At 39.1% G+C, this 22,064-nt stretch overlaps 1 protein-coding gene across 2 annotated transcripts in view; it reads left to right on the plus strand.

Annotated features, from left to right (window-relative positions):
- The window catches only part of psap (prosaposin), a 74,847-nt gene that overhangs the window by 43,427 nt on the left and 9,356 nt on the right, over positions 1-22,064 (plus strand). The window contains exons 9-12 of one of the 2 annotated variants that reach the window (XM_059946205.1): positions 3,642-3,713; positions 15,312-15,407; positions 15,561-15,744; positions 20,623-20,792. In XM_059946205.1, coding sequence (XP_059802188.1) covers positions 3,642-3,713; positions 15,312-15,407; positions 15,561-15,744; positions 20,623-20,792 — 522 coding nt within the window. The remainder of the gene's footprint in view (positions 1-3,641; positions 3,714-15,311; positions 15,408-15,560; positions 15,745-20,622; positions 20,793-22,064) is intronic. The other variant, XM_059946206.1, reaches the window with a different exon arrangement.

A 22,064-nucleotide genomic window follows, 5' to 3' on the forward strand; every position in this document is an offset into this window, starting at 1 on the left:
ATCTGACCATTGCTCTCTGAGTAGGGTCAAAGGTGACACAATGTGCTTTGCTCTCATCTCTTTAACTATGCCCTCAAATGTTCTCGAAGTAAAGTTACTACCTTGGTCAGATTGGATTTCTTTAGGTAGACCTACCAGTGTGAAAAATTTTATAAAGGCTTTATAGAAGTAAAGCCTCTATAAAGTCTTGCAAAAGTTCATAACATCCTTTCTTAAATTAGGCCAGTAGAATTCCTTCATAATCTTGTTTACTGTCTTCCTCACTCTGAAGTGTCCACCTTGGGATCTGTTTCGAAGGGATGGTCTACATCTGAACCGGAGGGGTACTAACATTCTTGCAGGAGTATTTGCCAGTGCTGCTCGGGGGGGGGGGTTAAACTAGATGTGCAGGGGGCAGGGATCCAGATCCAGAGGGTTGGTCAGAAGGTGCATGGGGTTAAATGTGTACAAGGTTTGGGTGATCTTGAGAAGGTCATCAAAATTCAGGGTGCAATTTGCCCGATGGAAGTTCAAGGAGCTGGGTTAGGTACAGTAGACAGTGTTTTAAGCAAAGAGAGGAGGAATGGGCTAAGAATTCTATACTTGAATGCGCGTAGTGTCAGAAATAAGACAGATGAGCTTGAAGCTCAGATGAAAGTGGGGAACTACGATATTGTTGGGATAACGGAGACATGGCTGCAAGGGGATCAGGCCTGGGAATTGAGTGTACCAGGGTATACGTGCTATCGTAGAGACAGAAATATGGGAAGGGGGTGGGGTTGTCCTGTTGGTGAGAAATGAGATTCAGTCCTTAGCAAGAGGTGACTTGGGAACAGGGGAAGTAGAGTCTGTGTGGATTAAGCTGAGGAACAGTAAGGGTAAAAAGACCCTAATGGGTGTTGTGTACAGGCCCCCAAACAGTAGCGTGGATATTGGGTACAAGTTGATTAGGGAGTTAACATTGGCATGTGCTAAAGGTAATGCAGTCGTTATGGGAGATTTCAACATGCAGGTGGACTGGGAGAATCAGGTAGGTGCTGGACCCCAGGATAGGGAGTTTGTGGAGTGTCTAAGGGATGTATTTTTGGAACAGCTTGTGCTTGAGCCAACCAGGAACGAGGCTATTTTGGACTTGGTGATGTGTAATGAACAGGAATTGATAAGTGATCTTGAAGTAAAGGAGCCATTAGGAAGTAGTGATCATAACATGATAAGTTTTTATCTACAATTTGAGAGGGATAGGGACAGATCAGAGGTGTCAGTGTTGCAATTAAATAAAGGAGACTACGGAGCCATGAGGGATGAGCTGGCCAAAGTTAAATGGGCGGATGCCCTGGCAGGAAAGACAGTGGATCAGCAGTGGCAGATATTCTTGGGCATAATACAAAAGATGCAAATGCTGTTCATTCCAATGAGAAGGAAGGATTCAAAGAGGGGGAAGGGGCCACAGTGGTTGACAAAGGATGTCAGAGATTGTATAGCATTAAAGAAAAAGAAGTATGACAGGGCTAAGATGAGTGGGAATACAGATGATTGGGAAAGTTTTAAGGAACAGCAGATCTTAACTAAAAAAGCAATACGGAGAGAAAAAATCAGGTATGAGCTCAGTCTAGCCAGGAATATAAAAGGGGATAGCAAAAGCTTTTTTAGCTATGTGAAGAGAAAGAAGATAATTAAGAACAATGTTGGCCCCTTGAAGAATGAATTGGGAGAAATTGTTATGGAAAACAGGGAAATGGCAACAGAATTTAATGCATACTTTAGATCTGTCTTCACCAGGGAGGACACAAGCAATCTCCCAGATGTATGGATGGGCCAGGGTCATAAGATATCAGAGGAATTGAGACAGATTGACATTAGGAAAGAAACTGTGATGAGTAGACTGGTAGGACTGAAGGCTAATAAATCCCCGGGTCCAGATGGTCTACATCCGAGGGTTCTAAAAGAGGTGGCTCAGGAAATTGCGGATGCATTGGTAATCACTTTCCAATGTTCCTTAGATTCAGGATCAGTTCCTGAAGATTGGAGTGTGGCTAATGTTATCCCACTTTTCAAGAAGGGAGGGAAGGAGAAAACGGAGAACTATCGCCCTGTTAGCCTAACGTCAGTCGTGGGGAAAATGCTTGAGTCCATTATTAAGGACGAAATAGTGGCACATCTAGATGGCAGAAATAGGATTAGGCCGAGCCAGCATGGATTTACCAAGGGCAAATCATGCTTGATTAATCTGTTGGAGTTTTTTGAGGGTGTAACACGGAGGTTAGACGAGGGTAAGCCAGTAGATGTTGTGTACCTAGATTTTCAGAAGGCATTCGATAAGGTTCCACATAGGAGATTGGTGAGTAAAATCAGAGCTCATGGCATTGGGGGCAGGGTTTCAACATGGATAGAAAACTGGTTGGCAGATAGAAAGCAAAGGGTAGCAGTGAATGGGTGTTTCTCAGACTGGCTGGAGGTGACTAGTGGGGTACCACAGGGCTCTGTATTGGGACCACAGCTCTTTACGATTTATGTCAATGATTTAGATGAGGGCATTGAAAACTATATCAGCAAGTTTGCTGACGATACTAAACTGGGTGGCAGTGTGACATGCGAAGAGGACGTTAGGGGAATACAGGGAGACTTGGATAGGCTGAGTGAGTGGGCAGATACTTGGCAGATGTCATTCAATGTGAATAAATGTGAAGTTATCCACTTTGGAAGCAGGAACAAGAGGGCAGAGTATTGTCTGAACGGTGTCGAGTTAGGTAAGGGAGAAATGCAAAGAGACCTAGGAGTCCTAGTTCACCAGTCAATGAAGGTGAATGAGCAAGTGCAACAGGCAGTGAAGAGGGCAAATGGAATGTTGGCCTTTGTTACAAGGGGAATTGAATACAAGAGCAAGGATGTTCTTTTGCATTTGTACAGGGCCCTGGTGAGACCACACCTGGAATATTGTGTACAGTTTTGGTCTCCAGGTTTAAGGAAGGACATTCTGGCAATTGAGGAAGTGCAGCGTAGATTCACTAGGTTGATTCCTGGGATGGCAGGGCTGTCTTACGCAGAGAGATTGGAGAGATTGGGATTGTACACGCTGGAATTGAGGAGATTGAGAGGGGATCTGATTGAAACGTTTAAGATAATTAAAGGATTTGATAGGATTGAGGCAGGAAATATGTTCCAGATGTTGGGAGAGTCCAGTACCAGAGGGCATGGATTGAGAATAAGAGGTCAGTTATTTAAAACAGAATTGAGGAAGAGCTTCTTCTCCCAGAGAGTTGTGGAGGTGTGGAATGCACTGCCTCGGAAGATGGTGGAGGCCAATTCTCTGGATGCTTTCAAGAAGGAGCTGGATAGATATCTGATGGATAGGGGAATCAAGGGATATGGGGACAAGGCAGGGACTGGGTATTGATAGTGAATGATCAGCCATGATCTCAGAATGGCAGTGCAGACTCGAGGGGCCGAATGGTCTACTTCTGCACCTATTGTCTATTGTCTAAAGGCATACTATGAGCCATGTTTAAAATCTCAGCCCTGTAAATTTCCGGGACCACAACTTCCTTTTTTCTAAAACTTTGTTATTGAGTTTTCAAATAATTACAGAAAGAAAAAGAAATATGTAAAAAATATATATACCCTTCCCTCCTCCCCTTAACCCCTCCCCCCTAACATCCCTATAGAAAAAAAAAGAGAAAGAAAGAAAAAGAAGAAAGAGTGCCTGGATATTGGAAGATCCCCACATGCTCCATGGAGTTCGTAATAACTTTAGTATATATATTTATTTCTTTCCCCAAATAACCAATTATTTTATCTTCGGAGCACCTATATATTTAATCCTGTCTTTTGTAAATAAGAGCGCCAAATTTTCAAAAATGTTTCATATTTATCTCTTAAATTATAAGTAATTTTTCCAAGTGCAATACAGCTGTAAATTTCATTCTTCCAACTATCTATACTTAAGTATGCATCCGATTTCCAAGTAACTGCAATAGCCTTTTTGGCTACTGCCAGTGCAATTTTTATAAATTCTTTCTGATATTTATTCAATTTGGGTTTCGATTTTATCCCTTCAATGTCACCTAATAAAAATAATATTGGATTATGTGGAAGTTGTGTTCCAATAATTTGTTACAATAAAACTCTTAAATTTGTCCAAAAAGGTTGAATTTTAGAACAAAACCAAGTAGAATGTAAAAAAGTACCAATTTCTTGTTTACATTGGAAACGCTGATCGGATAAATTTGGGTTTAATTTATTTATTTTTTGTGGTGTAATATATAATTGATGTAAAAAATTATATTGCACTAATCTTAACTGGACATTTATTGTATTTGTCGTACTATCAAGACATAGTCTTGACCAATTTGTTTCTTCAATTTTAATATTCAAGTCACTTTCCCATTTTTGTCTTGACTTATGGACTCCTTGTTTAATTGCCTGTTTTTGAATCAAGCTATACATACAAGAAATAATTTTTTTAGTCTTTCCTTTTTGAATTAAAGTTTCTATTTCATTAGATTTCGGCAATAACATTGTTTGACCTAATTTTTCTCTTAAATAAGCCCTTAATTGGAAATAACAAGAAAGAGTGTTGTTTGATACTTTGTATTTATTCTTTAATTGATCAAATGACATTAATATACCTCCTTCAAAACAATCTCCTATATATCTAATCCCTTTTTGAAACCAATTATATAAAAGTTGATTAACCATTGTAAAAGGAATAAGTCTATTTTGAATTAAAGATCTCTTTGCTAATAAAGATTTCTTTGTCTCATCATCAACATTTATCTTATTCCATAAGTCAATCAAATGCTTTAATATAGGAGATTCTTTCTTTTCCCGTATCCATTTAGATTCCCATTTATATATAAAATCTTCTGGTGTATTTTCTCTATTTTATCTATTTCTATTCTAATCCATGCCGGTCTATCTCTCTCAAAAAAAGATGCAATAAATCTAAGTTGATTTGCTTTATAATAATTCTTAAAATTTGTAAGCTGTAACCCTCCTAGATCAAATTTCCATGTCAATTTTTCCAACGATATTCTTGACATCTTACCTTTCCAAAGAAACTTCCTCACATATTTATTTAACTCTTGAAAAAACTTCTGGGGTAGTTGTATTGGTAGTGATTGAAATAAGTATTGTAGTCTAGGGAATATATTCATTTTTATGGTATTTACTCTACCTACTAATGTTATTGGTAATACCATCCATTTATCAAGATCTTCTTGAATTTTTTTCAGTAATGTAAGTAATTTAATTTAATTTATATAAGTTCTTTATATCATTATCAACTCTTATACCTAAATATCTTATACCATTTGCCGGCCATCTAAATTGAGTTATTAATCAACATTGACTATAATCTCCTTTAGTAAGAGGTAAAATTTCACTTATATCCCAATTTATTTTATAACCTGTTATTTTCCCATATTCTTCTAATCTATAGGATAATTTACGCAACGAGTGCATATGGGTTTGTTAAATAAAGCAGAACATCATCAGCAAATAAGAATCTTGTATTTTTCCTGATTAACTCTGAAACCCTTAATATCTGGGTCCATTCTAATTTATTCAGCTAATGGTTCTATCGCCAATACAAATAAAGCAGGTGATAATCGACAACCTTGCCTAGTTGACCTTGTTAACTGAAATGGTGTTGAAATTTGACCATTTGTCACTACTTTAGCTTTGGGATTAGTATTTAAGGTTTTAATCCATTTTATAAAAGATACTGCTAATCCATAGTTTTCCAATACCTTAAATAAAAAAATCCCATTCCAATCTATCAAATGCTTTTTCTGCATCTAAAGCAACTGCCACACTCATTTCCTCCCTCTTTTGCGCCAAATGAATTATACTAAATAACCGAGTTACTTTATCTGCCAATTGTCTATTTTTAATAAATCCTGTTTGATCCATATGTATTAATTTTGGTAAGTATTTATATAGTCTGTTAGATAAGATTTTTGCTACTATTTTATAATCAGTATTGAACAAAGAAATAGGTCTATATGATGTTGGCTTTAAAAGATCTCTATCTTTTTTTGGCAATACTATTAAAATAGCTGTCGAAAAAGATTCTGGAAGTTTATGCGTTCTTTCCGTTTGATGTATTAACTCCATAAAAGGAGGGATTAATAAATCTTTAAACTTTTTATAAAATTCAGGCAGAAAACCATCTTCTCCTGGAGATTTATTACTTTGAAATGATCCTAAAGCTTCTTCAACCTCTTTTAATGTAAAAGGCATATCTAATCTCTTCTGTTCTTCCGTATTTAATTTTGGAAGAGTTATTTGTGATAAAAACCTTTCTATCTTGACATTATCATTTTGTGACTCTGATTTATACAATTCAGAATAAAAATTCTTGTAAGTTTTATTAATTTCTAAAGGTTTATAAGTAATTTTATTTACTCTTGTTCGAATTGCATTTATCGTTTTAGAAGTCTGGTCTGTTTTTAACTGCCATGCAAGGACCTTATGTGATCTTTCACCTAGTTCATAATATCTCTGTTTAGTTCTCATAATTGCTTTTTCTGTTCGATATGTCTGAAGTGTATTATATTGTAACTTCTTATTAATAAGTTGTCTTCGTTTTTCTTCTGTCATATATTTTTGAGATTCTTTTTCTAATTTTGTAATCTCTTTTTCCAATTGATCGATTTCTATCATATATTCCTTCTTAATTTTAGAAGTATAACTTATTATCTGACCTCTCAAATATGCCTTCATTGCTTCCCACAATATAAATTTATCATCAACTGAATGTGAATTTGTATCTAAAAAGAACTGAATCTGCTTTTTCATAAAATCACAAAAATCTTGACGTTTTAGTAATATTGAATTAAATCTCCATCTATAAATTGATTCCTCTTTATCTATCATTATCATTGTCATTATCAAAGGAGAATGATCTGACAATATTCTCACTTTATATTCCATGTTTTTCACTCTATCTTGCATATTCGTTGATAATAAGAAGAAACCTATCCTTGAATATGTTTTATGTCTGTTTGAATAAAATGAATAATCTCTTTCTTTTGAGTTAATTCTTCTCCATATATCAATCAAATTTAAGTCTTTCATCAATGATAGAGTTAATTTTGCTACTTTTGATTTTGTGACAACCTTTGTTGATCTATCTAAAACTGGATCTAAACAAAAGTTAAAATCTCCACCTGTTAATATTTTGTCATGTGCATTAGCCAAATTCAAAAAGACCTCTTGTATAAATTTTACATCATTTTTGTTTGGTGCATAAATATTTATAAGAGTTCATAATTCTGAAAAAAATTGACAATGTATAATTACATATCTCCCCGCCGAATCAATTAATACGTTTTGTATTTTAATTGGTTAAATTTTTATTAACCAAAGTTGTAACTCCTCTCGCCTTTGAATTAAATGAAGCTGCAATAACATTTCCAACCCAGTCTGTTTTTAATTTGTGATGTTCTATCTCTGTTAAGTGTGTTTCTTGTAAAAAAGCTATATCTATTTTCATTTTTTTTATGTAAAAATTCTTTTTCTTTTCACCAGTCTATTAAGCCCATTAACAATAAAACTTTAAAAATTCAGTAAATTAGTCATTATTTTCAATTATGTTACTGCAATCTATAATAACACATAATCTTTCAACTTTTGTGGTATCTTGGGAATTCTTTCTAAAATTCTCCATGTTGCTATGTGTGTCCCCACCGATCATCCAGGCAGAAAGATAGAAGAAAAAGAGTGTGAAGAAAAAAACAAAATACCCCCCTACTAATGTTGTGAAAAAAAAACACAATATTACCCCCCTCTATTGTACGGGTCATGGCGATTGCCATGATTACACATGTGAATCCTATAATAATCAATCCAAAGCTCCCCAGCCCCCCCCCCCGCAACATAAAAAAGTATATATATAAAAGGAGAAGAAAAAATACTATTCTCAATTAGTATATCTGAAATTTTGCTTTTCTCCCCTATGTCATCCTTAAATATCAATCACTTCCATTCACTGTCTCTGTCTTCATCTTTAATCCATTACACTTGGAAATCTCTATGTGTAATTGGAGAGTATCTGGAAGTTTTTGTGTGAACTCCTCCGCTTCTCAATAATCGATAAAAAAAAATCTCCTTTTTCCCTCCTCCTAAAAAATGATCAATGTTGCTGAGTGACGCATTATAAATTTATAACCCTTTTCCCATAAAACTCTTTTCACTGGGTTAAATTCCTTCGTTCTCTTTAAAAGGTTATAACTTATATCAGGATAGAAAAGAACTGCCTTCCCTGCTATCATCAATGGCCTGTTTCTCTTTTTGGCACATTGGGCAGCTGCCTTCAGGATCTTTTCTTTATCTTGGTATCTTAAGCACTTTATCAAAATTGATCGTGGATTTTGGTCAGCTTGAGGTCTTGACCTTAAGGCTCTTTGAGCCCTTTCAATTTCAATTAGTTTCTCCTTCCATTTCGAATTTTTCAGGAATCCATTTTTGAAAAAAATTTATTGGATCTTCTCCTTCTATATCTTAAGTCCAACAATTTTAATATTATTTCGTCTACTAAAATTTTCAAGCTTATCAACTTTTTCCAACATTTGTTTTCTTTCTGATGTCCAGGCAGTAATATCATCTTCCATTTTATTCATTCTTTCAACCATGTCTTCCGTTGTAGTTTCCAAATCTATAATTCTCTTTTCCATTTTTTCCTGTCTTTTTGTCGTTTTCTCAAACATAATCTCCACATTTATCATTTTTTGATTACTTTTAATGCGCCTAATTTACGCATTATTTGCATCAAAGTCTTTTCTTTATTTCCAGAAGAACTTTTACCTCCGTCTTCGTCTGATTTTTCCAGAGAATCTGACTCTCCCTCAGATTCACTTTCACTTTCGGTTTCAGTCGTAACTGGGATTTGTAGTTCAAGTTGTTCTCGTTTGTGCATGCTCCTTCCTTCACGTTTGTGCAGTTCTCGTTGGTCTTTTTCTTTAGAAATGGTTGATGTTGCCGCAGTTTCCTGTTCTATATCGCCGGTGGTATAATGTACCTGAGCCCGCGGTTCTTTGGCAGAGGTGGGCCTTGATTCTGTTCCAACTTGCGTTGTCTTCATGGTAGTAGTTTTCTTCATCTTCTGTTTATAAGACATAGCTTGAAACAATCCAGAGTAGTTTATAAGTAACTTTTAGAAAGTATTGACTAACTTTTCTTCACTTAAACATTAATTTACTGATTTTTTACGGGAGGGCTGAGTTCCAGCGTCTCGATCTTACGTCGTCATGTGACGTCCCGTCTCCCCCCCCCCCGTCTAACACAACTGACTGAGGATCTCAGACACCTCAGACCTTAACTGAGTTTAAACACAAGGTTCAACAGCCTGGAAATTCACAGGCACTTCAACAACCTGAACACAGGCAAATGGGACAGCTGCCTCTTCTCTTCTTAGCTTTCAATACCAGTCCCAGTCAAATTCCAGGTTCCCCGATCCTCCCAGCTACTCTCTGGGCAACTCTCATCCTGAGTAAACTCAACCTTGTGGGTTAAAACAACCTCATCTGCTAACTTAGGAGACTCCCGTAAGGTAGTGGCATCCTTTTCATCTCCATATGCCTTTACATCATCGGGAACACACTTCTTAAATTCTTCAGTCACAGCTCTTTCAAGCTGTCCAAACCCTCAGTTACCCCTTCCGAGGTATACCAGAGATTGAAGTATACCTGTTTTCCATGGCCAAACTCCATATAAGTTTGGCTCCCAGACTTCCTTAAATCTCTGAACTTTCGTTTATACGCCTCCAGAACCAACTCATGGGGTTTAAGCTCAGCATCCTTAACTGTGGCATAGTTCTTTGACTGTTCAAGGGTCAGGGCAGAAAACACCTGCTGAGCTTCCCCCTTCAACACACTTTGTAACATGATAGCCCACTTATCCCTCGGCCACTTCCAGTCTGGACCACCTTTTCGAAGTGTAGGAAATACTGGTCAACTTCAGCTTCATCAAAGGGCGCTACTACCTTAATTTCTTGGCTGATATTAAACAGTACCACCAGCTCCTTACCCATACCTGATGCTTGATCCTGTCGCTGCCATTGCTCCCTCTTGGACTGTCTCTGTTTTCCTGCCTTTCTAGCCTCAGGTATCCCCCACTTTTCTGCTTCATTGGCCTCCAGCTGTTTTAATTTCAACTCATACTCATACTTCAGTTTTGCTAACTGAAGCTGAACCTCGGCCTCAGTAAGTACTTTATCTTCAGCAAACATTTCCAACACCTCCTCTTCGAACTTCCCCTCGGCTACATAATGCTGTGCTATTAATAGCTGTATCGGAGCCTTCTTCATGCGAGTGGTCACTTTAACTTACGAGCAATTCCCTACAGTACATCCCTCTTAGCATCATCCAACGCCTCCAGGGTTGGTTCTGCCACACACTTATTCACCTCAAACTTCATTTCTGCTGATAATCCACTCACACAAATCGAAAGGGAATTTCCCCAATCAAAATCAACTAGTCAATCGAGCCCCCAACAAATTTTAGAATGGCTCCCACCAATTTTTGTCCATCTCCAGGACGAGCGCCCAATTTGTTACGTAACAGATTAAAAAGAACCAGCAGAAATGGACACCACCTGGAGTCTGAGTCTTCCATTATAAACTATTAGTAACTACGTGAATAAAGTAATATAAAACAAGATAAGGTAAACAGGTTAGCAGAGTATATTCATATATTAAGTATGTAAATAAGGTTCCCAATCTTCCCCAGCTCAGGTGATCAGGTGATACAGTCTTACGGTGGTATGGTAAGTAATCAGTTCCGTTCTGGAATTTGGTTTGAGTAGAGTTGGAGAGAGATAGTGTGTTGGTTTATCTTCCGATACCGATCCTCCACATCGTCCTGCTCCCGAAGCTTACAGTCACCAACTTGTGACCACAGAAAAGGGGACCATTTCCACGATAACGCTGTCAACCCAGGGCAGGGTTAAACACACCAATAGCGTTCCACCAGTCACTCCTTTGTCCACACTGTGAGCAAAAACCCCACCCTTGTCGTGGGCACACAAAGCTCACCAGTGTCCTCTTTGCCTCTGGCATCATGTGTCTCTTGTGTGTCTCGTGCATCTGATTAAAAAGTCAACTTACCTTGCATATATCTCAGTAGTGCGGAACACGAGCTGTCCATCATATAACTCTGCCTTTCAGTTTCTAAGGCAACTCACAGACTCACTCTTTCGTCCTGCTGCTGAATTAGTACACAAGCTGTTCACTCCCTCTCTCTCTCTCTCTCGTTTAAAGGAATGGTCCACTTTAGAATAATCCTTCAGATCTCGTCACAGTTACCGATGTAACAAATATTATATTGGTTAAAAAAAAGTCCTCAAGTATCCCTGTCAACTGATCTGCACTGGGATCTAAGGACATGGCCAGGCCTGGTGCTTTCCTCAGGTTCATCCACTGGAAGACTGATCTTGCGTCAGTGATGGCGACTATAGATTTAGTTGCACTGGAGGCTGTCAACGTGGATGATGACATAACTGTTCCTTTCTGTTCAAGATGTGCACAGAATGTAAGGGATTTGCTGTTGGTAGCAATGCTGCCCGACTTAATTTTGTAACCCATTATTGTATGCCACAGCTGATGGCTGGACTGCTGCTAGATTTTAGACTGGTACTGTCTGTTAGCATCCCTGATAGCCATATCGTGATTTCTTACAAAGTCACCTGATTTAAACGCTCCAGACCAAGACCTGAGGAGTGGATCTCCCTGTTCGTACATGGTTTCTGGCTTGGAAACACCTGGACTGAACTCTTTGATAGATAATTCCTCAACAGACTTGCTGATCAGGTCTGAGATGGAAGTGACATACTCATCTAGGTTGGCCGCTGTATCTTTGATTAAGTTGATACCAACTTAAAACAGTCACGTAGAATCTCATCTGTTTCCACAGACAAGCGCTGTGCGACTTCCTGTTCTGAATTCTGCAGTTTCCGTTTCTATTTAATCACATCAAAAGTTGGGTCACATTTCAGATGTGTAAATACAAACAGGCATTCAGAACTTTGAAAACCAACATCCAGCTATTACAGGAGTGAGAAAGTTCTGGGATTTCTTAATTAACCATAGCAGAGTACTTGAAAATATGTACACACATCCAGAATGCTGGATGTGTATTGCACTCTGAACTGAATGTAAATGCTGGATTTCTTTCAGGATTTTACTTCACAGAAATTAAACTTCATGACTTTAATGGTGGTCATCCCCACTCAATATTTAAATGTTGAAGTAAATCGCATGTTAATCCCTGACTTAAAAACAGCACAATGTTAATGCAACTAGGATAAATACTGTATGCTAGTTTGTGTAGGCGTCTTGAATTTAACCCTGGACCTGCATATTTTTCATATCACAAATTTTTCATAGACACAAATGTGTCTATGAGCAGTACTAATTTTAATCTCCTTAATCCTATAATTATCTACTTTATGCAGAACATTCCTCAAATAATCAGTTCTAAAAGCAACTTAATATTTGTCACTTTATCTTTACTGGGCAAGTTAATTTCAAACAGATTATTTTCTATTTCTGCAACCGTTGTCCTATTTCTGAATCAGAGTATATTATCACTGGCTTATGATGAGAAATATGTTTTTTGTGGCAGCAGTAGTGTATAGGGGGTAGTGTTCATTGCTTCATTGTTCATTCAGAAATCTAGACAGTCCTTGAATATCTTTGGTGTTCATGTGTTTTTTTTATATTACTGACCTAAGATTCATAGTATGTAGAAAATCTCAAATGAAAACTGAAAATGATGGAAATTCTCAGCAAGTTGGCAGTATTTATAGAGCAGTAACAAATTGTTTCTGATTGATGTCCATTCAGAAGTATGAATAATTTAAAAAATCAAATACCATTTCTGCAATGGGTAAGGGAATGGGGCAGAGAACAAAGGGAATATCTACAAAAAGTTAGTGATTGAATGACACAAAGGATGTTGACACTTTGACATTTAGGATGAGGTAATGAATAGGATTAGACAGTGGCTTAGAGGGAGAAACCTGAGAGTGGTAGTAGATGGTTGCCTCTGACTGGAGGATTGTGACTACTGGTGTACCACAGGAATCGGTGCCCTATTTGTTGTTGTTTATTTTCTATATCAACAATTTAGATGATACTAATTGTAAACTGGATCAGCAAATTTGCAGATGCCACCAAGATTAGAGTAGTGAACAGCGAGGAAGGTTCAAGGGTCAAATTTAATGTCAGAGAAATATACAATATACATCCTGAAATGCTTTTTCTTCGCAAACATCCACGAAAACAGAGAAGTGCCCCTATGAGAACCTCGAAGTCCTCCCCCCCCCCCCCAAGCGCACCCGCTGCCGAGCACAAGTGTGAGCTAAGTGATAGCAAAGGCTATGAAAATTTAAGAGTGGGATCTGGACCATCTGGGAAAATAGGCTGAAAAATGGCAGATGGAACTTAATGTAGTTCACTGAGAAGTGCTATAGAACAGAGGGATCTGGGAATACAGGATTGTAATTCCTTGTAAATGGTATCACATGTACATAGGGTCATAAAGAGTACTTCTGGCACATTAACCTTCATAAATCAAAGTAAGGAGTACAAAAGTTGGGATGTTATGCTGAAGTTGTATAGGGCATTGTTGAGGTCTAATTTGGATTTCTGTCCGCAATTCTGGTCACCTACCTACAGGAAAGATATCAGTAAGATTGAAAGAGTGCAGAGAAAATTTACAAGCATATTGTCAGGACTTCAGGAGGTTGATTAAGCCAAGACTTTATTCCCTAGAGCCTCAGAGAATGGGGAGAGAATTGGTGGAGATTGCAAATTTATGAGAGGTATAGATAGGGTAGATACAAGCGGGCTTATTCCATTGAGGTTCAGCAAGAGTAGAACTGAAGGTCATGTTTAAGGATGAAAGATGAAAAGTTTAAGGGGGAACATGAAGGGGGACTTCTTCACTCAGAGTGTGGAATGAGCTGCCGGTGGGTTTGATTATAATATTTAAGAGAAATTTAGATGGGTTCATTGATGGGAGGGTATTGAGTGCTATGGTCTGGGTGCAGATCAATTAGATTAATAGTTCAGCGCAGAATGAATGGGCCTAAGGACCTGTTTCTGTGCTGTAGTTTTCTAATTAGATAGTAAATTGCTGGGCCAGTGATTTGGCTCTGCTTATATTTTTTTCTTCTGTTGTTTGTCAGAGAACACTGGATATTCAGTGATAATAACAGGAAATACTATATGTAGCTTAGAGCCTCCATGACTATTCTTGTGAGTTATTACTTTCAGTGATGAATTTAGTTGAGCCTAATTATAGGAGTTGACGTTCTGATGAAACTAGAGCTGATTGAATCAATGTCAATACAACCAAGTAGAAGCCAGATATAGAACATTTATCACTGTCAGGGCAGCAACATAGAGAATAAAGTATGTTTATTTTCCTCTCCATGATCTTTTATGAATGTAAACAATTTTTGTTATCTATGAGGTACAATAATACTATGTAGAAATGATGTCATTTTTAATTGTCTTTTAAAGATTAGTAATTTTTGAACAATTATTACTAAAATGCCTCATTTAGTTCATTGTTATACTTTTAACAACAGTAAAAAAAAGAAAATATATAAATAATATTCACCCCTTTTCCTTTAAAAAAGTCCATAATTATTGTTAATAATTCATTAATCAATGATAACCTCCGCTTAAAATTATGATGGTGTATGAAAGTATGTTTTACAAGATTATAGCCAATTTAGACACATGCCTTCCAAAAGGTTTTCCATCCCTGGGCTAGGGTTTGATACGCCTTTATGTGGCAATGGTCGTTGGGCCATAGTAACACAGCACAGAAATGGGCCCTTTGTGTAATCTACAGTAATCCATTTTCCCATCTTCCATGCCCTGGTATTTTGTGTGTCTGACTAAATGACTCTTAAATGTGTATTTGTATCCTTTGGCAGTGAGTTCCAGATATTAACCACTCTGTTTACTTTTAAAATTTTTTAAAAAGTACCCCTCAGATCCACTGTAAAACTGCATCTTCTCATCTTAAACCTCTGCCCTCTTATTTTTGATACCCCTACCCTGGAAGAAAGATTTTTACCATCTTGCTTATCTACACCTTTCATCATCTTGTGTACTTTTATCCGACCAACCTGCCACATCCTTTTCTTGAGGGAAAACAAACCCAGCCTATCCAATCTCTCCCCGTAATCCCATTGAATCTCCCTTGCATTCTCTCCATTGTAATCTTGGTTTTTGGCTTTGCTATCTTACTGTGTGAAATGCACAATAATTCAAAATCTTTGATTATTTCTTCACATTATATGTTTTTTTTTATCTTTAGAAGAATGAAGTGCTTGAAGCAGGATCAGCAGGCTGTGTAATCTGTGAATTTGTCATGCAGGAGGTCAAGAAACTTCTCCAGGAGAATACAACTGAGGTGAGATAGAAACCCAGACCAGGACGTGAGAATGGCAACAGTTTCTGACTTGGATTTGGTTGGCGGTTGGGAATGGTGAAGCATAGGGAAATCTCACTGCAGGTTAGATGATTCCACACTGCTGGTTAATTGATGGCATGTTTCTCACCACAGGAGGCCATCACTGACACTCTGATAAAAGTATGCTCTGTTCTGCCAGACACTGTTAAAAGTGAATGTGAAGACTTTATCAGTGAGTACGGGAAAGCTGTGGAGGAGCTTCTTTTGCAGGAATTGGACCCCGTTGTTGTGTGCAGAACCATTGGTCTGTGCAAGCATGCGGAAAGGACGGCTCTGGGTATGTGGAATTTCTTTTTTAGGGTTGTGATTCGGTGGTAGTTCAGTCAATAATCATATAGTTGTAGTTCTACATCCTTAATAGAATAGAGTTCATTGTGGCAATTGCAAAAGTCAAATTCAAGTAATTCAATAAGCCTGGAATTAAGGTTGGTTTCAGAAACTGTCATTGTGAAGCTATCAGGTTGCCATGAAACCCCATTTGATTCATTAATGTCCTTCAGGTAATGGATTCTGCTATTCTTATTCATTATAGTCTGTGAATCTGCAGACGAAGATCCTTAACTATTTCCTCCATCACAGTGCCGTCCCTACAGCACGAAACAGGCTCTTCAGTAAACGGTCTCTCCTGAGCAGCCTTTGCCTTTGCAGAAATCTGTCTAATGCCATCAAAATTGGCTTGCCTCCACTTAGGTCTTTAACTTATGGACCAGTCCTATCTTTTTACCATAACTACAGTACTATGCAAAAGGTTTAAGCACATGTTAAAAAAAATGCTATGAAGTGAAGATGCTGCCAAAAATAATGAAATGAAAGTTTCTAAATATCAAAAAAAAAGCTACAAAGAGCAGTAAACCGTAAAAACTAAATCAAATCAATATTTGATGTGACCATCCTGTGCCTTTAAAACTGTAACAATTCTCTGAGGTACACTGTCATGAAATTTGTTCAGAAAATGAGCTGGTAGGTTGCTTCAAGCATCTTGGGGAACCTGACACTTCTTCTGCAGACTATGGCTGTCTCATTTGCTTTTGTCTCTCCAGGTAATCCTAGGCAGCCTTGATGTTGTTGAGATCAGGGTGTTGTGGAGGCCATACTATCTGTTGTTGAAATCCTTGTTCTTTTTGCTGAAGATAGTTCTTTATGACCTTGGCCATGTGTTTTGTGTCATTGTCCTGCTGCAGATAGAAGACAGGACAGATCAGACGCCTCCCTGATGGCATTGCATGATGGATGAGAATCTGCTTGTAATTGAGAATTCTATTTAGTTCAGACCAGATCAACTCCATTTGCAGAAATACAGCCTCAAGCCTGCAAGGAACCTCTGCCATGCTTCACTGTTGGCTGCAGACGCATATTTATGTAGTGCTTTCCAACTCTTCTACGGACGAACTACCTCCTGTTTGAGCCAAAAATTTTGACTCATCAGTCCAGAGCACTTGTAGCCACTGTTCAACACCCCAGTCCTTGTGATTTTGTATGTAGGTGCATCACTTGGCTTTGCTCCCACTTTGGAAGAATGGCTTTTTGGCAGCAACTCTTCCATGAAGACCACTTCTGACAAGACTTCTCTGGAGGGCTGTACTTGGGTTCCAGTAGTTTCTGAGTTGGATTTCTTCTGATTTCGAAGGGACATCAGTTTATGTATCTCTTGTCTGCTGCACTCACTCTCTATGGCCAACCACTGTGTTTCTGGTCCTCAACCTTACTGTTTGTTGCTTTCTGCTTCTTCAAAAGAACTCGGACAGCACATCTTGAAACTCCAGGCTGCCGCAAAATTTCTGCTTGGGAGAGACCTTGCTGATGCTACCTTGTGTCTTGTTGCTATGCTCACTCTTGCCATGGTGTAAGAATTGACGATTTGAATATTAAACTGTCACATCTTCATCTTTTAGTTTGATTGTCCCTCACCGAGCGTGATCCCTTTATACCCGTTTCGATTTCAGTTACTCAATTTAATTCATTTAACTCAATATGTCACTGATCATTAGCAGTGCTCTGGGCTACATACCTACAAGGTAATCAAGTTTTTATTTGGAAAAAAATGGTCTATTACCCTAATATGTTACTTTCTTTTAACAAAATACAGTAATTTTGCTGTAACATTTAATTTTTTTGGAAAATGGATGTTTGGAAATCTCAAATTTGCTCCTTTCTACTGACACACTAATGCAGAAGACAAAAAAAAGCAACTAAAACTAAATGTATATAAAAAATCTGGGGTGGCTAAGACTTTTGCACAGTACTGTTTTTAGAATGGATAGTAGAGTGATCACAGTTTCAGAGTGGTCTCACACTGACGCTTGTGTCACTTGCCCTGCCTCATTTCTCAACAGCAGCTCTATTTTTGTATCCACATACTACTTGTGAAAATCTAAAAAACACAATGACAGCCCCACTTAATGCTATTCTGACATTTGACTCTGATCTCCTGTACATTTGTTCCTCTCATTCCCACCTACATTTGGGGTGGATGGTGCTGTAGTGTCATATCAAAGTGAGTAAATCCACTTATTACTGTGTCCCATCCTTGTAGTCTCATTGGACAATCCATCAGGAATATCGTCTCCCAGTACTACCATTCTTTTGTAATCAGAAGAGCCAACTCCTCACGTCTCTATCACACCTGTTGCATCTGTACTCTGGGGCATTGAGCTACCAGTGGCATCCATCCCTCAACCATATTCAGGGCAATTCCAGTAATCCATTGCCTAGCTATTCCGAAGCCCTGACATTGGAAATTTGGTTCACCAGTTGCCAACTTCAGCGCTCCCTCTAACACAATGAAACTCTAATTCCTGTTCCCTCTCTTGTTGGGGCCTTCGATAAATAATATTTATCTTAGGTGAACTAAAATTGGTATTAATATTTGATATCCAGTGATCCCAGAAATCTGCTTGTCCAGTGTCACCAAATGCCAGATTAACAGAATTTAACTGTAAATATTGACGTCAGTAAGGTACGTCAGTGAATGAATGGGGGAAAATGATCTGTGTTCAAGTAACTTGTAACCAAAAGTTGTCCACATAGGTACCAATGCAGGAAGGGTGTCGAGATCCAGAAGAGCGAGTTCAGGGAGTTAGGAGCTAAGTTAAAGGACAGGATCTCCAAAGTGGTGATTTCAGCCCCATTACCCATATCACGCGCTAGTGAGGCTAGAAAAAGGTAGATAATACAGTTTTAACATGTGACTTAGGGGATGGTGCTGGAGGGCGAGCTTCAGAGTTTTGGATCATTGGTCTCTCTCCCAGGGAAGCAGGTTCTGTACAAGCAGGAAGGTATGCTCGTGCTGCTTCAGGGGGCTTCATCTATAGAGATGGGATCTAGAGTGCCAGCACAACTAGTGGAGTGGTTGTGAGGAAAGAATATGGTGATCCTGTATACAAAGACAGAAAACAAAAGGTTGAGCATGGTGTGACTAATGTTCTGAGTGGTGTATATTTTAATGCGAGGATTATGTAGGTAAGGCTGATGACCATAGAGCATAGATCAGTTTATGGAATTATGATATTGTCACCCTTAGTGAAATTTGGTTGTGGGAGGGCCAGGACTGGCAGCTTAATCTCTTGGGGTTCTGTTGTTTCAGACATGATGGAGGGCGAGGTTTTAAAGGGGAAGGAGTGACATTATTAGTCAGGGAGAAATGTCATTGCAGTGCTTAGACAGAACAGAATGGAGGGCTTATCTACTGAGGCTATGTGGTTAGGACTATGGAATAAGAAAGGAATGACCACGTTAAGGGATTATACTATCAACCAGCCAATAGTCAACAGGATTTAGTGCAGCAGATTTTTAGAGAAATAGCAGACAGTTGCTATTTCACCTACTATCTGAAATATGGTTGTGACAGTGGGGATTTTAACTTCCCACGTATTATCTGAAGCTCCCATATTATAAAAGGACTGAATGAGATAGAAGCAACACACAAAATGCTGCAGGAATTCAGCATGCCAGGCAGTATTGATGGAAAAAGAGTACAGTTGACGTTTTGGGCCAAGACGCTTCAGCAGGACTGATGAGGAGTAGAATTAAAAACTTGGGGGTGGTCCAGGGAGAAACACAAGGTGATAGATGAAACTGGAAGGGGGTATAAGTGGTCACACTCAGGTTGGAGGAATAACTCCTTGTATTCTATCTCGGTATCCTTCAACCTGAAGACTGAACATCGATTTCTGGAACTTCTGGTAATGACCCCCCGCCCCCAACAACAACATTACCCATCCACTTTTCCTGCTCTCACCTTATCTCATTACCTGCACATTATCTCCCTCTGGTGCTTCTCCCCCCCCCCCTTTTCTTTCTTCCATAGCCTACTGTCCTCTCCCTTCTCCAACCGTGTATCTCTTTTACAAATCAACTTCCCACTCATTACTTCACCTTTTGCCTACCTTTTAGCTTTACTCCTCATCTTTTTCTCTCCAGTCCTGCTGAAAAGTCTGAGCCTGAAATGTTGACTGTACTCTTTTCCATAGATGCTTAATCAATAAATAGAGGTCCTAACTAAAGAGACCATAAGGCATAAGAGCAGAATTAAGCCAGTTGGCCCATTGATTCTGCTCCACCAATCAATCTAGCTGATATTTTATCCTTCTCAGCCCCTTTCTCCTTTTTCCCCATAACATTTGACACCATGACTTACCAAGAACCTATAAACCTCTGCTTTAAATATACCCAATGACTTAGCTTCCACGTTCATTCTGTGGCAGTAAATTCCACAGATTCACCACCCAGTGGCTTGTGGAATTCCTCCTCAACTCTGTTCTAAATGGACGTCTTACTATTCTGAGGCTGTGCTCTGTGGTCCTAGACTCCCCCACTGCAAGAAACATCCTTTCCATGTCAACTCTGTTGTCCTTCCATTATTCAATAGATTTCAGTGAAATCACTTAACCTGAGTGATTCCAGCATTTTTTGTTTTCATTCAGATTTCCAACCTCTTTGTATTTTTTATTTCTGCTGGATTCTTGCAGCTCCAACCATTTTTATCATTTCTCTGTTGCAAATTAATTTGTTTTGTCAGGATCCACAGCAAAATTAGACACTGAGGCTGCAATGTTAATCATAGGATATTCTGTTGTGTAATAACTCTTTTTGTGTTTTTGATGGCACCATCTCCAGTAATGTACTTAGTCTGTGTTCTGCTATGTAATCCTTCCAGGCTCCCAGAAAGCCAAACCAAAACAACTGCAATCAGGTGCTTTGTGTGAAATCTGCAAGACTGTGGTTCAAAAGTTGGATAGTTTGCTGGAAGAGAAAAGCACAGAGGAAGAGATCAAGGCTGCCCTGGACGAAGTCTGTACCTTGCTCCCAAAATCGATACAGGATGAGGTAACACATAAGCAAGGTTCCTAGTTTTACAGACTAAGCAAAAAAAAATTACAGGAGCATAGGCACAATGGAGCAAACAGTGGTCTCCAACACCATGCATTTTTTTTTAGGGAGAGTGGAGACATGTTCTTCAAGGATGTGATGTGATTGTATGAACAAGCAGGTGGACCTACTTAGGGTGGGTTGAGAATCCAATCTTCCAATGGTAGCAACCCACTAATAACTAACTTTTTTTTCCTGGGGGGGTTCTTGGAGTACCAACTAGGAGATGAGCCATTTCCCAACTCTGCATACTGATCCTCCAGTTCCGTTCTGATATAGATCAGTACAGCACACGAACTGGTCTTTTGCCACACAATGTCTGTGCCAACCATGATGCCACTTTAAAACTGTATGTCACCCTGCACATGCTGTGTATACCTCCATTAATTTTATTCAGAGATACAGCATGGTAACAGGCTCTTTGAGCCAGCAGTCCACACTGCCCAGTTACACCCATGTACCCAATTAACCTACTAACCCACGTGTCTTTGACATGTAGGAGGAAATCGGAGCACCCAGAGGAAATTCACACAATCATGGGCGAGTGTACAAACTCCGTACAGGCAGCGGTGGAATTGAACACGGGTTTCTGTTGCATAATAGCATTACCCTAACCACTGCATTCCTGGTCAATCTTAAATGGTGCTGTCGTATCTGCTTTTACCACTTCCCCTGTAGTGCACCCTTGACTCCTAACACTCAGTGTGTTTTGAAAAACAAGAGGGTAGCAGAGTGATAGGGCTTTGGCTCAACGGGCTTAGGCAGTAATGGGACGAGGCGAGGTAGGTTTACCTGTGTAAATTGAGGAAAGGACGTATGTGTGTGAGGCCAGTGTTCTGTGCTCGGAGTCTCCCAGCCTCCCGGACGGCCATATCTACACCCGGTGTGGCAAGCTGCAGCTCCTAAGGGACCACTTTAGGGAACTGGAGTTGCAGCTCAATGACCTTTGTCGGGTCAGGGAGAGTGAGGAGGTGATAGAAAGGAGTTAGAGGCAGGTGGTCACACCAGGGCCACGGGAGACAGACAAGTGGGTAACAGTCAGGAGAGGGAAGGGGAAGAGTCAGGTACTAGAGAGTACCCCTGTGGCTGTCCCCCTAAGCAATAAGTACTCCTGTTTGAGTACTGTTGGGGAGGGGGGACAGCCTACCTGGGGGAAGCAACAGTGGCCATGCCTCCACAGAGAGTCTGGTCCTGTGGCTCAGAAGGGTATGGAAAGGAAGAGGAAGGCAG

The sequence above is a fragment of the Hypanus sabinus genome, chromosome 21 (genome assembly GCF_030144855.1).
Source record: "Hypanus sabinus isolate sHypSab1 chromosome 21, sHypSab1.hap1, whole genome shotgun sequence".
Classification (NCBI taxonomy): Eukaryota; Metazoa; Chordata; class Chondrichthyes; order Myliobatiformes; family Dasyatidae; genus Hypanus; species Hypanus sabinus.